We start from the raw sequence: 14,694 nt of genomic DNA, 5'->3' as shown, positions 1-14,694 counted from the left end.
TCTGGGTGAACCACGTACATCTTGTGTTTGCTTCCCTGTCCTTATTCATTTACGTACTTATCTTCACTAGTGATCGAAGCAACCAAGCGAAGGTCACAAACCTGACACTTTCTGTTGTACCAAAGTCCTCGCTGATTTTGTGCATCAACAGGATATATAGTGAGGAGATGATTCACCAGACTCACACCACTCCTAATTCAACGGTGAATTATCCAGAACCATATATTAATTAACAAAAGAAAATGTTAATTGCGGTTGATTAGAAAATTAAGGACGAAAATTTAGTCAATAGATTTAGAGACCTCCCAAATTTAGTGGATGGTATCTTGTTTTGATCCAAAACTTCATGCATCCGTTCATATATAGGCAGGTTGACCCTTTAAATAATCAAAAATTGGATTCATTAAGACATTAAGTACTTAAACTAGCACTCTTTAAACGGAAAAATGGTGGATACAGGCTTAGTCAGAACGATTATTGGCATTATTGGTCAGTGAAATTGTGTTGGTGTTTGCTTTTTACCTCTTACTTTTACGTTTTCAAATTTATTTTTTATCAGTAGCGACATATGAAGTTTTTGGTGACCTTGTGCATGGCAATTACCATGCATGAACACTTGATTTAGGGTTTCTTTGTCAAAATCGTAAACTAAATGAAAATACTAATTAACCAATGACTGTTTTATCAAGAAAGAATGTGTGACGTCTTTTGGTTAATTGCATGAACTGATGGCTGACAAAGAATCAAACATGAATGTGTACACAAAGATAAACGACCTGCAGATATTGCACGTATAATGTGGAAGAAATACATCGGAAATGCTCTCTACATTTTGATAAAACTGTATATATTATTTAAACATAATTACCATGTTGATTTTTGTCTGAATGTGTTTTCTTGTGACAAAATTATCTAAACATAATCTTCTTTAATCTAGGTTTTTCTAGTATTTAATATTTTTTCACCTTTTCCAGTTAAATCTTTTACATTTCTAATGATTTTCTTGTTCCCTATATACCTTGCATCCAGGAAATGTCATCTCTTTGTGCTTATTTCTCTCCCCAATGTAATTCCCTCTCTCTCTCTCTCTCTCTCTCTCTCTCTCTCTCTCTCTCTCTCTCTCTCATCTGCAATTAAAAAACTAATTAATCTAGCTGTGTTGATTAATGAATCCAACATTGCAGCCCAACATTTTATAGAATAGTAAAGCAAAAAGCAGTATCAGATTTCAAGCCGGATCCCTACGTAGTAACGTTGCTGAATTGTGCCTTATGGCTCTTCTATGGCATGCCCTTTGTCCATCCTGACAGCATTCTTGTGATAACAATCAATGGCATTGGATTTGTCACCGAACTCGCCTACATTTTCGTCTTCTTAATCTTTTCTCCAGGTTCACAACGCGTAAGTATATATTGCAACATGTAAGTATATATTATGCTAACGGAATAAAAGTAAAATAATTTAGACACACGATGATACGATCCACCCTTATTAAAAAGTATATTAACAAATGTATTAGTTGGTGTGCCAAAATACGTTATGTTGTTAAATGCATCAAGTATTAATATTTCTTTGTGATTCAAGTTATCTTCTTTGTCGTTGTGGTAAAACTTATATCCTAATGTTTTTCCTTTTCTTGGGTTGCAGTTGAAGGTCTTTATTGCACTTGTGGTTGAAGTTGTCTTCTTTGTTATTGTGGTTTTTGTTACCATGTACGTTTTCAGTACAACTAAAGAGCGGTCTCTGGTAGTTGGGATCATCTGCATTGTCTTCAACATCCTTATGTATGTATCACCATTGACAGTCATGGTATGTATATATTTTTCTATGAATTAATTAGTACTCTCAACTAATATTCAATCTCTCCACTAGAGAAGAACTTAAGTAGGGCATAGAGATTTTGATGGTGTTCACTGATAGTTGTAGTTCTATAAGGTTCCCGGATCATAGCCAAATAATATGAGACCCATTACTTTGTGAGAATGCGTGATTATTGTTGCCCTACTCAAGTTTCTCATATTTTCGTTGATCTATGAGAAAATCTGTTCCAAACATTTATGTGTTTTTCTTTTGACTGGTAGGGTATAGTGATCAAGACAAAGAGCGTAAAGTATATGCCATTTTACCTCTCACTTGCTAACTTCTTCAATGGAGTTATTTGGCTGGTCTACTCACTCCTCAAACTGGATATCAATATTCTGGTAATTTTATGAACCAAATTAAGTTTCAACACATATTAATTGACCATATGAGCGCCAACTAGTAATTAAAAGAACCTTTTCCCATACAAAAGTGCAAAATTTTAACATATTTGTTTGAATAACTTTGGCAGATTCCAAATGGTTTGGGAACGATTTCCGGCGCTTTGCAGCTCATTTTGTACGCCGCCTTCTACAAAACCACTCGATGGGAAGACGACGTTGATGTCAGACCGCGGTCGGAGGTCCAAGTGTCCAATGTTTAGAGAGAAACTAATTGACAAACAACAATTTTTTTTTTATCCCACTAAGTAGGGTTGACTGCTTAGAGAGAAATTAATGCATTAATATTTGTTTTTTATTTTGTTTTTTATGGCCAACTAGTTCTTGTGCCATTTAGTTCCTCAAAATTTTTGCAGGTTTTTGCCTGAATTATCTGTTGAGTTAGTCATTAGATGGATTACTGCTGTAATTAACTGTATCAGTTGAGGTAATGCTATTTGTATATTAGCGGTCCTATCACCCTCAAATTAGCTCGGTTGATCCTTATTACTTCTTGAATAAGTTTTATCCATTTCTCTGTCCTTGGGAAAAGCTAAAACACAAACTTTTGTTCTTGGTATACCAAAACCAATAAAACAAGTTCAGCTCTCTGATGTTTAGAACTCCTGCTTCAAGATTCTTGATCTTTTTCAGGACCAACTAATTCTTGAGTTTTATTCATTTATTCTTTTATTAATTTGCTCTCAAATATTATTGCAATTTGCAATGTTAATTGGTCATAAAAGGGTATTATTAAATTCACTGTGCTGAATTATTTTTATTTTTATTTTGGGATAAACACTTTCATGCAGTCAATTACCTAAATAATTCATCAAACAGGCACATACCAAAAAAAATAAAAAAAATATGGTCAATTTAGTCATAAATTCATGTCAATATAACTAGTATATAACGGATCTTACAAGGTGCTGGTAGTGCCAGTCAAATAAATACACATTCGTTTAACGAAAAAAAAAAAGGGTAACAATATTTAATAAAAGCTTTACATCCTCGAAGAAAATGAGAAAAATAGCATTGCTCCATCAATCTATACCTTTCTGTTCATCTCCTTTTGATATCCCATATATCTGTTTCTCTGTTTACTATCTTAAGTACAAATTGGACTCTTTTGATCTTGGAAATAATCATATCCCAGTTGGTATCTTAACGAATAAAATCTTCAAGGTCCTCTTTTCATTCGAAAGCAAAGACAGCCCTGAGACTGATCTTGAGGGATCATACCTCCGCCTTTCGTTGTGTCAATCGCCTCCAACATTGTGACTACCTCATCCATCTCCGGCCGCTTGTCTGGGTTCGCATCCCAGCATCGCTTCATTACATTTGCAAGGGCACTTGGACAACATCTAGGTATCTCAGGTCTCAAGTTCTGTGGTTGGAAAGAGGCACATGATAGCAATACAAGGATTAATTTCGAGGAACAAAAAATGACAACTTAGGCTGATGGTTGAGATAGGAAAATGGTTTACCTGGCGAACCACAGCTGAAGTCACTTCGGAGAAACTAAGGTCAGGATATGGCATGTCACAGCAATATATTTCCCATAAACAGATGCCGAAACTGTAAACATCACATTTCCTGTTATACGGGTTGCCATTGAGGACCTGTCACCCACCCATTTGTCAAGTCACTAAACATACAGTAAACAATTATTTTATTGTACGTTTCCTTTCTTAGCATAATATTAGCAAAACCACCCTCCTTAAGTCAAGCGAAACAGGGTTTGGAAATGCCAAAGTTTCATTTTCATGCAATAAGATTCAAGAAACTACATGCGCATACACATGTGATTACCAACTACCTAAGATTCAAGAAACGTAGCTGGTAAGGTGGTGAAGTCGTAGCCACAATAATTTTAGCAACCAGAGTAGACCAAATACCTCAGGAGCCATGTAACCAAGCGTGCCAGTCTCCCCAGTCATGTCATTGGGATTTGAAGCTTCAACACGAGCAACACCAAAATCAGCAATCTTGACTACACGACTCTTGTCCAGCAGCATGTTCTCCGTCTTTACATCTCTGTGAACAATTTTCTGTGAGTGTAGGTAGCTCAACCTGGAAAATACAGCACGAGTGAGTCTAAGTGCTTGGCTTGACAATAACGCAGCCTGAAGTTCACTCTTTATCTACCAAATTACAATCCTCTAAGGAAAAGGAAATTAAAAATAGTATAAGAACTGAAAAAGGATACCCTCTAGCAAGATCTAGTGCCAGCTGGACAACGACTTTAAAAGCTAGCTTCCTTCTCCTATTCTTTATGAGGTATGATTTTAGAGCACCCCCAGGAAGATATTCCACGACGACACAACAGATATTAGTTGGCATGCCAATTTGACCATTTTCTGTCTGTATTTGTAGATCTGATGAACCCATTGTCGCCCCAATAAACTGGACATCAATAGACCAGAAGTTTAGCAAGATTTAATCTGTAATAAAAACTACTAGAAACTAATTGCAATGTATATCATATTTCTGGAAATCAAAATATAATCACAAAATATTTTATGCATGCATTTTATGTACTAAAGCAGCATTTAAGTTTTGAACTTCTTATAGCCTGTTAAATAGCATAGAAAATTGTCGTATTTATGACGTCCAGATGACACAACAGATATTAGTTGGCATGCCAATTTGACCATTTTCTGTCTGTATTTGTAGATCTGATGAACCCATTGTCGCCCCAATAAACTGGACATCAATAGACCAGAAGTTTAGCAAGATTCAATCTGTAATAAAAACTACTAGAAACTAATTGCAATGTATATCATATTTCTGGAAATCAAAATATAATCACAAAATATTTTATGCATGCATTTTATGTACTAAAGCAGCATTTAAGTTTTGAACTTCTTATAACCTGTTAAATAGCATAGAAAATTGTCGTATTTATGACGTCCAGACAGAAGAAAATGTAGAGTGTATTCACTACTGTACAGATATTTAAAAAGTTATCCAACTTATTTGCTACCTGAAATTGCTCAGTAAATTCTGAAAATTCATGATACAAAAACTCATGCTTCTACCTCACTCAGGTGGTGAGAGATGCAACTGAAGGATACCAAAGAGAAGGAAGGCAACTGTCTCGGGTAAGGTTACAACCTTAGGCTGTGATACATCAAGGAGGTTAATGATATGGTGACTAGAGAACAATTCTATTACTAGGAAGTTAGAAACCTCTCTGCGGACACATTATGGATAACGCCAGAAAAACCAACCCTAGTGAAGTGACGTAGTGAATGTTTTTAACGTTACATATGCTAAGGGCTTCCTTAAAACAAAGACATTTGGGTTTTGATATTCATAAAAGTTAGAAGAATCGATCAAATCCATTGACACTTAACAAAAATTCTTAAAATAGAGAGGTAGAAAGTTACCTTAGTAACATTAGGATGATCTAGTTTATGCCAGACGGCAACTTCTTGAGTAAAAGCTGCTCTTAGAGAAGCAATCTCGGAGTCTGTCCTGTGACCCTCTTCACCCCAGTCAAGCAGTTTAACTGGCATTAAAAAAAAGGAGCCGTCATTGTAATGGTAGAACTTGCAACCCGATTGTATATCATGACGAACCAATAAAAAGAAAAAGGAAGAGAAAATACAAAGAATCGAAAGGGTCATAATTTGGTTGAATTAGACGATGATGACGAAAGCGACTACAATAATATGTCGACAAATAAGGATCTTAGTTTCACTAACATAAATATGTATGTATGAGCATTTTTCCTATTCAGTTGTTGGATAGGTTTCAACTAACGGGTGGGGAAGTCACATGAGAGTTGAGGAGTACAGCAACATTATCCAAGTTGTTGCTCTCAACAGAAAATTCAACACAAACCCGTGTAAGAGTCACGGATTCCATAAGAGTACAATTACAGTGGACAATCGGCAACCTTCATTGCAGTCCCTTGAATAATATACATTTGGAATTTTGCCACAAATATATATAAATACCTAAATGTATGTAAAGTAAGAAACTTGTATTGACTTGCAAGATCAACCACACAGTACACCTAATCCAACATTTGAACCGACTAAACAAAGTGAATAATTGTAAAACAACACTACAAGCAACCTTACTTTTGTGCTTAAACGACATTTTACATTAGAAAAACCAAAGTGGAAATTACTAAGATCTTCAATTATCTCCCGAAATTCAATAAAATTAAAGTAAAAACCAATTGGGTTTTGCTAAAAACATCCATAATACACAGCAGAAACAAAATACAACAAAAAGATTATTTTTTTTAAGAAATGGGCATCGAAATCGAAAGAAAAAGATTGGATTTTTGGGAAAAAAATCACAAAGGGCAGACACTTGACAACTTTCAAAGGACCCCCAAATGAAAGATGAAGAGCAAGTGGCAGAAGGGGAATACCGGCGACGTCTTGACCGTCGTAGATGCCACGGTGTACGGTGCCAAAGGTGCCACGAGCAATGACGGACTTGATGAGGAGCTTGGAGGGGTCGATCTCCCACTCCTGGCGGTGGCGTTTGGGGATGGAGAGGGTCATGGAGGAAGTGGAGGTGGCGGTGGTTGTGACGGTTGAATTGGAGGTGGAGGTGGTTGTGAGGTGGATGCTGTTGGAATTGGTTTCGGGGTCTCTCATGATCTTGTTCTTCTCCAAAGTCAAGACCCTGTTGAGATGCCTCTCCAGCTGCTCATCCAAGCTCTTCAGATCAATCTGATCTGCCCTCACAAACCCATCTGAGCTTTCCTTCATTTTTTGCTGCTTCTGATTTCAGAAGCTTAGAAATTGAATGAGTTGGGTTCTGTTTCGTTTTGTCCTTTGACTTGGAAACGATGAGTATTGACTACGACTGAGGAGAGAGAGAGAGGCTATGGAGGAGGAGGAGAGAGGAGAGAGGAGAGCAAAGGAGAGGAGGGGGTAAGAAATGAAATGAATGAATCAGAAGAGGGGCATGTGACATGCTAGCACATGGTGCTACCTACAATCAACTCGTCTCTGAGTCTTCTGACCCACTTTGGCCTCCTCCCGAGTCCCAACTAGGGATGGGCAATAGTTATGTTGGACGAGTAACCGTAATTATTTATCCATAACCGTTTATTTTTATATCTGCATAACCGTTTACCCGTTAGGTAATTGTCTAAACGGTTATACTCATATCCATAACCGTTTATAAACGGTAACGGTTGACCATACTCATAACCGTGTACCCATTTAACCGTAACCGTTTAGTACCCTTTTACTCATTTATCATTTTTAAACCCGTTTATCCTTTCTTTTTTACCATTTACTCATTTTTCACCCGTCTACATGTTTTTTTAACAACTTGAAAATTAAAAAAAAAATTGTCATAATTTTCTTTTTCTAACAATTAAACACTGTTATAGGTACATTCATAATACATTTCCGCATTTTAATCTTTTAAGTCCTTATACCATTCCAATAATTGAAATAATAATTTACAGACAATATTTTTAACTGTTAGCAATGAAGGTAATATAAAATTTGCTAAGTATTCTGAAGTTACGAAAACTGTTAAAAGATAGTATTCTTGGATTATTTAACTCAAAATGTAAAATATTAACATAATATATATAATGAACCATGAAATTTAAAGTGGTTAAGGAAAACTATATTATATTAGCTATAGAAATCATGTACTATAGTCAATAGCATTGATCTAAGTTTTGTCCGATAGGGAACATGGTTTGTGTTAATTTTACATATATAAAATAAATGGGTAAATGGTTATCCGTTTATAATCGCAGTTAATACCCATAATAGCCCATTTAAATTTTACGGGTAAACGGTTATACCCATAACCGTTTATTTATCTAAACGGTTATCTATAACCGTAATCGTGAAATTTAAATGGGCAGGTAACTGCGGTTACCCATCACCGATGGGTATTTGCCCATCCTTAGTGACACACCCCGACTGAGATCAAGGCATGTTGACCGTCACGTGAGAGTGACGTAGCTATGTGCACAGTGCAGAAGTAATAAAGATAAGAAATATACAAATAATTAAAAACCGAATTGCTAGAGTGCACTACTAAACAAGAAGTGATAGGAGTTAGTTACAAAAGTAAACACTCCTAATCAGAGCATAATAAGTCTAGGTGCAGTCAAGTAGGACAAATACTAGTTATACAGTACTAGGAATGTCCTACTATTATTTAGATAGGTTAGAACTGTTGACGTCCTCAAACCACCAACAACAAGCTTACTTAAAACCTGGATGGGCGCAAAACAGAAAACGTGAGTGGGCAAAAACAAATGTTTTACAAAACCATTTCATTTAACAACATATCTAACCCCTTGTTGTAAAACATGTATAATTTTTCCCAGAATCAAGATATAAGCATATACATAAATATATATGAAATCATATCAATTCAATTCATACTTCACATAATCATTTTCATATGTATGTCATGCCAAGATATAATAGAGTAAGTAATTAGGTAAGAATAATTTCATAGAAATATAACGTGTGAGCTGGAATCCTATGGTAGTCTGTACAACTGAATTCATAGGTCAGAACTGCTGACGTCCTCAAACCACCAACAACAAGCTTACTTAAAACCTAGAGGGGCGCAAAACAGAAAACGTGAGTGGGCAAAAACAAATGTTTTACAAAATCATTTCATTTAACAACATATCTAACCCCTTGTTGTAAAACATGTATAATTTTTCCCATAATCAAGATATAAGCATATACATAAATATATATGAAATCATATCAATTCAATTCAATTCATACTTCACATAATCATTTTCATATGTATGCCATGCCAAGATATAATAGAGTAAGTAATTCAGGTAAGAATAATTTCATAGAAATATAACATGTGAGCTGAACCCCTATGGTAGTCTGTACAACTGAATTCATAGCTCAAAAGTCACTCTAGCCGGAGTCATTACTATGACCTATACGACAATATACTGCACAAGAGTCGGAACCAAACAAAAAGGTTTGTACGACAATAATGAGTGTAATACAATCATGCTCAATACTACTCTCACATAATCGCTGGACGATAAATCGCTAGTCACCTACGAGTCGGAACCATAAATAAGGTCTGTACGACAAGACTATGCACCTAAATTGGATCCAATATGAGCATATGGTGCGGGAGGTGACATAATAAACATGCATGTGCCATATCTATGGCTAAATCATAATCAACCTAAGTGCAGTTTTATGAGCTCAACATTATTCAATCACATATCGTATCATCGATGATTCACATAACCAAACACAACTTACCTGAGCTTACCTGAGCGTCCACATCACCACATTTATATATGTAAAGCATTACATACCAAATCATGTATGAATTATAACTTATATGCATGGCATTTATGGCATATTATTATTTAAACACATATTTCTGGGAAAATATCAAGTATATAATATATACTAAAAATCAAAAGCCCACTCACTGGCATGTCGAAGGGTCGTAGCCCCCGAGTCACCCTTGAATACGCTCGTCCTCGGGATAAGTCTCACCTATATGCGAATTAACTATAAAAATGTTATTTTAAAGTACATAGGTAAAACTAGCTAATAACTTATCATACAAAACTCAATTTTGGTATTTGAATATACCAACATGACCTACACAACCTCACGAACATCGTGATATTTTTAAAATAATTTTTCTGTGGCTCACGTGCCCTTATGCGCCGGGGAGGGCACGGCCTCACGCGCATCACCTTCAACCTCTAGATGTCGGAACAGTGTCGCCGACACCGGATTCTAGGCATACCTGCAACTGCCTTTTTCTCACTCGTTTTTGCACCATTTTCCACAAAATTTTCACCAAAATGCCACAAATTACGAGAGGAAGAAGGTTATACCTCTTTGGAGCTTCAAATCCTTCGAAAAATTGTCGGGAAAATCCTACCAAAACCGGCCACCTTCTAACCTCGTGATCCCAACGTCAAAACCGAGCCAACGAAGCACTCCGAGCTTCATAAGAACCTCTTAGAACTGGCCGTGAGCTTGGATTGTCCTAAAACATAACCATTCCAAAAGTTCATGAATAGTGCTCAACTCGGAGCTTGAGTTTTCAACGTGATATCAGACGAGTTCTTACCTGAAATGGGTACCAATCAACTCGAAATGGCACGAGGAATGCAATGGTGCCTTTAGAATCTTCGATCTGTGACTGAGAAGCTCACCTCGAGCTTGGTCTGTACGAGGAAGAAGAGAGAGAGAGTGAGAGTCCAAGAGAGAGTACGGGAGAGAAGAGAGAGAAAGGGTATGGGTGTGTGTGTAGTCCCAAAATGCACACCAATCAAAACTCTTTAATCTTTTAGTTCTAATTGGGTCCAATTAGTTAGGAATAGAACTAATTGGCCCAATTTCTTAACCCAAAATACAAACACACAATACCATGAAACGTTCAAGGGTAAAACTATCATTTCACATCATCGAAAATTAAATATTCGGAACGGGCTGTGACACTTAGTCCCAACCTCCCATCTCTTTGAACTCCTCTCCCCATTTTTATTCACACCTATTTATTTTTATTTTTGTTGGTAAGTTAATAAAAGTCACTATATTTAGAAAATATTATGCTACATATATGCCTTTCCACTTTTATTTTTCTATAATTTTTTCTAATGGCAAAGTGATAATTAAACTACTCTAATCTATGCAAAAAATATGTAATTCAAGTTCAGGCTTGAATCTCTTTTCTTGATATTATTTGTTAAAAAAACTACTTTAATCTTTAAAAATTAAAAAAAAAAATTCAAACTCGAATTTAAAAGAAATTGTTTTGATGTCACAACTTCAAATAACATATGTTACATCACAATAAAAATTAGGTACATGATATTTTTCATAACTAAATTAGCTAATAAGTTTAAAAAGAAAAGACTAGGTACAAAGGATGTCGATTCTTTAACTTATCAAACTTGTAATTTTATGGCTTACTGGTCACACTATTACCAAAGTATGTAATAATTCCATAAAATTTTTAAATATACCAAAGTATGTAATTTTACCACAACTCTTATTATTTTATTAAAAATTCCTTGAACCCTTTTGTCCTTCCCTTTCTGCTTCGGGTAACTAAATTGGATTAGAATTTAGAAGGCGGCTCAATCGCGAATATCTATTAAGATATCAATTAATTTGCATTGAAATTACTATAACAATGAAAAAAAAAAATGAAATCTTAACTCAGGTGAAGCGTCCAAAACATTAATTTCATGTTCAATTCATCAAAAGAAATATTTTTCAATCAAATACACGTTGATTGAAAAATATTACTTTTGACATAAGAGGTAAATAATCGTGGTATGTCACCAGTTGTCATTTTTTTAATAAAAAAAATAAAAATCAACGTGTATATAAATTCATTAGTTAATTTGGAGTGTATTTAGATTTTTTTTCAAATCTTATAAAGTTAAAATGATCGATTTAAAAAAAAAAAAAGAGTTGATTTTGACGTTTGAGCTTTGATTACTCAATACAGCACATCACCAAAAAAGAATTAGAGAAAAAAATATGAAAGTGAAAGTTTGAAGTTTCTACAATCTAATCTTTAAATTGGCGAACTCGAACCAACTTGCTTGTTCGTCTTCAGTCTTAAGTTGATTTATCAAATTATGCATCGTTTACTTCTTGTTTGTTTGACCTTATCACTTTGGAAGGTACAAATATCAGAATCCAAAAAACGTATAAAAGTTGGATTGAAAGTGTACAATATGTTCACGAACCCTTTGAAGTTGGACCACCACCATCGCCAATTTATACTAATCCAAATACTAAATGCCAAACATGATTAAAACAATGTCCTAAATAAGAAAGGTTCTTGTGTATGATCGATTGTATGTGACAATAACGGATCGGGTGATACAAAAATACATGCGAGGTCTCGATTTTGTTTTTGAATTAACAATAGTGGTTTATGAGGTTTCAACTAGAAACAGCATATAACAAAGTAGAAATTGAATATCGTTAAACAAGCGGTTAGATTATGTGTTTTAAGAGCTTTGTTAGATGTCATTATTTCATTGTTAAATAAAAAAAAATAGCAAGTGAATTTTGTCTCGTCTAATGCGGGACTGGGCCTTATTGTAGACCTTGCCCGACTTTAGGGTCGACATAGCAGCATGAGCAAGGAATCGGATGTCAATAGATTGACTCAGCCCAGCCCATTAGGTTCCAAAGAATTAATTAATATTAATATTTTTTTTAAAGTTTATGATTGAACGACACTGGAATTTTAGTTAAGCCACAGGATAGATCGGTCATAATCAAATTTCAAATTCGCAGTTCATGGAATTCAACCCGCAGTTTATATGTACCGCTAGATTGTAAAACTAGTGTCTCCAATGACTAATATTTAATCATGCATAATTATAATGTGATGATAGCATTACCCCACGAGTCATTAGCAACACTAATTTTGTCAAGAGTATGTTGGAATACAGACGGTTACCCTACAAGTCATTATATAAATAGTTAGACACTTGAAAAATAAATTCTTTTTTTAACTTATATAATGACATGTGATGTACCATCCTATGATATGAGCCTACTAAAAAAATTCTCAATTTTATGAGGCATATATAATATATAAGCTGTGATTTTTGATCTAAAGAGCAGAGATAGACCAAGCCTAGATTGAGGAGACGTCCAAAGAATGTCAACCGTGACATGATATTGAATGGTGATGTCTCCAAAAGAGACTATATATATAATATGTAGATATATTTGTTCTTGGCTTTGTGTTTTCAGTAATGATACAATGTGAATGTATATCTCCACCGACCACCGATTTGCCACCAAACACTGAACCATCCAAGTAGCTACTTCAAATTGACATGCACCCTCCCGCTAGTTAGGCCTCTTCCCAATCCACTTAAGCTTAATTAGCACAGCACTAAGTGCAGTGTTAGTTGTTACTTACAAGTAACTTAATCCTAATTACATTCCGAGGATGAAACTAAGATGAGAATTGAGAATTGAGGTGGTTTGAAGAATTGAGGTAGGTGGGTACATTGTGGTCCGTCCCTAGTTAGTTACACATGTCTTAAGCATCCATTTGGTGGGTTGGATGAGATTGGGTCTTAAGAATACAATTGTATTGGCATGCATATGTAAGACAAGACTTGTTACTCATGTATAAGAACATGTTAGATAACTAACTCTATTGTGAATTCATAACCCATCATTTTCAGTCCTGTCCAGCTCATATTTTGACGCTACAAACAAAGGACTAGATTCAAGTCCATTATAATTGCTACAACCTATCTCAACCAGCCCATCAAATAGCCCCTAAATGAGTTACAAATTGACTTATTACACACAAGACTTCCATACTTAATTGTGAGACTAATAATATCGAACGTAGTGCTTCTAACGTATAGAAAAAATGAACTTCGTATTATAATGTGAATAGTCAACACTATGTAATGTTGTCTAACGTTGACCATATGGCAACGGCCAAGAGGCAACAATGTCGTTTTCTATAATGTGAATAGTCAATACTATGTAATGTTGTCTTACGTTGAGAATATGGCAACGGCCGAGAGGCAACAATGTCGTTTTCTAAGCAAGTCAAGAAATAAATATATTGAGCTACTCAACGCATCTAATAAATGAATAGCCCCTTTGTCCAAGAAACTTAGAGCCCCAAGTAAACACGTCGCATAAGGAAAAAAAATTATAAATGAGTCAATTAGTTCTCTCGAGCTACTCAATCTGATTCTTGATTTTTTCAAGTATTGTATTACGAATTTAAAGTTAAAACACATACTTAGTCTAATCGTTTTCAATTGTTTTGTTGTTAGATACATAAAAAAGGAATTTGAATGAATTCGATATCCATGTGTTAATGAACACAAGTGTATAAAAAAGAAGAATAATTTAGTTTTCATCTTATGTAAGTAAGAGGAATGTTAAAGAGACTTTCACAAAAATGGAACTCTTCATGGACTCTCCACCACCTCATGTTTTTTTTTTCTTCACAATACTTTATAATGTTAGCATAAAAATTATCTCAAAAACATAAAGTAATAGAAAGTCCATAAAAAATCTCACTTTACGAGATTCTCCTTATCGAAATGTGATTAAAAGTCCAAGTCATTGCCATGGGAGGAGTATATTTGTGAGGGTTGACCACAGCTCTTTAAATAAATCAAAAGCTTCAAATCCTCGTCAACCACTCCAAAGTACTGTTGTTATTCTCTCACCTCTGATTAGTTTTGACTAATGGAAATATGGCGACACCGCAGTACTCATAGACGATCTAACTTCGGGATGATATTTTATGCATATATATATATATATATATATATATATATATATATATATATTTATTTATACTTGGGTTAATGTTCTCTTCAAAATTTGTGTCGTCCTATAAGTCATTTTTGAATCGCTCCTGCAAGAATTAAACTTATTTTGTTTTGTTTGAAATTATGCATATAGCACACATGCACAACGAT

General features: G+C 34.9%; 2 protein-coding genes across 2 annotated transcripts; one reads left to right on the top strand and one right to left on the bottom strand.

Annotated features, from left to right (window-relative positions):
- The first annotated feature begins 401 nt into the window (after window positions 1-401).
- On the top strand, window positions 402-2,705 carry LOC126600042 (bidirectional sugar transporter SWEET5-like). The gene is made up of 6 exons (XM_050266547.1): window positions 402-489; window positions 1,030-1,066; window positions 1,185-1,401; window positions 1,648-1,809; window positions 2,082-2,201; window positions 2,333-2,705. Exons 1-6 carry the CDS (start codon window positions 447-449, stop codon window positions 2,462-2,464), a joined length of 711 nt encoding a protein of 236 aa, XP_050122504.1. The 5' UTR covers window positions 402-446; the 3' UTR covers window positions 2,465-2,705.
- A 410-nt stretch (window positions 2,706-3,115) lies between these two features.
- Window positions 3,116-7,164, bottom strand: LOC126600041 (serine/threonine-protein kinase STY13-like). Its single transcript, XM_050266546.1, has 6 exons — window positions 6,631-7,164; window positions 5,633-5,754; window positions 4,450-4,646; window positions 4,139-4,313; window positions 3,728-3,862; window positions 3,116-3,627 (listed from the first exon to the last, which is right to left on the bottom strand). The coding sequence occupies exons 1-6, from the start codon at window positions 6,974-6,976 to the stop codon at window positions 3,421-3,423; spliced, it is 1,182 nt and encodes a 393-aa protein (XP_050122503.1). The 5' UTR covers window positions 6,977-7,164; the 3' UTR covers window positions 3,116-3,420.
- Between the last annotated feature and the right edge of the window lie 7,530 nt (window positions 7,165-14,694).

Source organism: Malus sylvestris, chromosome 14 (assembly GCF_916048215.2).
Source record: "Malus sylvestris chromosome 14, drMalSylv7.2, whole genome shotgun sequence".
Classification (NCBI taxonomy): Eukaryota; Viridiplantae; Streptophyta; class Magnoliopsida; order Rosales; family Rosaceae; genus Malus; species Malus sylvestris.
This window is presented reverse-complemented; position numbering and strand designations above follow the sequence as displayed.

What these genes read in the sequence shown, in the direction of transcription:
- LOC126600042 (XM_050266547.1), top strand. Translation starts at nt 447, where the DNA reads ATGGTGGATACAGGCTTAGTCAGAACGATTATTGGCATTATTG. An exon ending in AACGATTATTGGCATTATTG is followed by an intron (nt 490 to 1,029) that starts GTCAGTGAAATT and finishes CCTTGCATCCAG; the next exon opens with GAAATGTCATCTCTTTGTGC. An exon ending in AACTGGATATCAATATTCTG is followed by an intron (nt 2,202 to 2,332) that starts GTAATTTTATGA and finishes TAACTTTGGCAG; the next exon opens with ATTCCAAATGGTTTGGGAAC.
- LOC126600041 (XM_050266546.1), bottom strand. Translation starts at nt 6,976, where the DNA reads ATGAAGGAAAGCTCAGATGGGTTTGTGAGGGCAGATCAGATTGATCTG. An exon ending in TTGGTTACATGGCTCCTGAG is followed by an intron (nt 3,863 to 4,138) that starts GTATTTGGTCTA and finishes GGTGGGTGACAG; the next exon opens with GTCCTCAATGGCAACCCGTA. An exon ending in CTTCAGCTGTGGTTCGCCAG is followed by an intron (nt 3,628 to 3,727) that starts GTAAACCATTTT and finishes TTCCAACCACAG; the next exon opens with AACTTGAGACCTGAGATACC.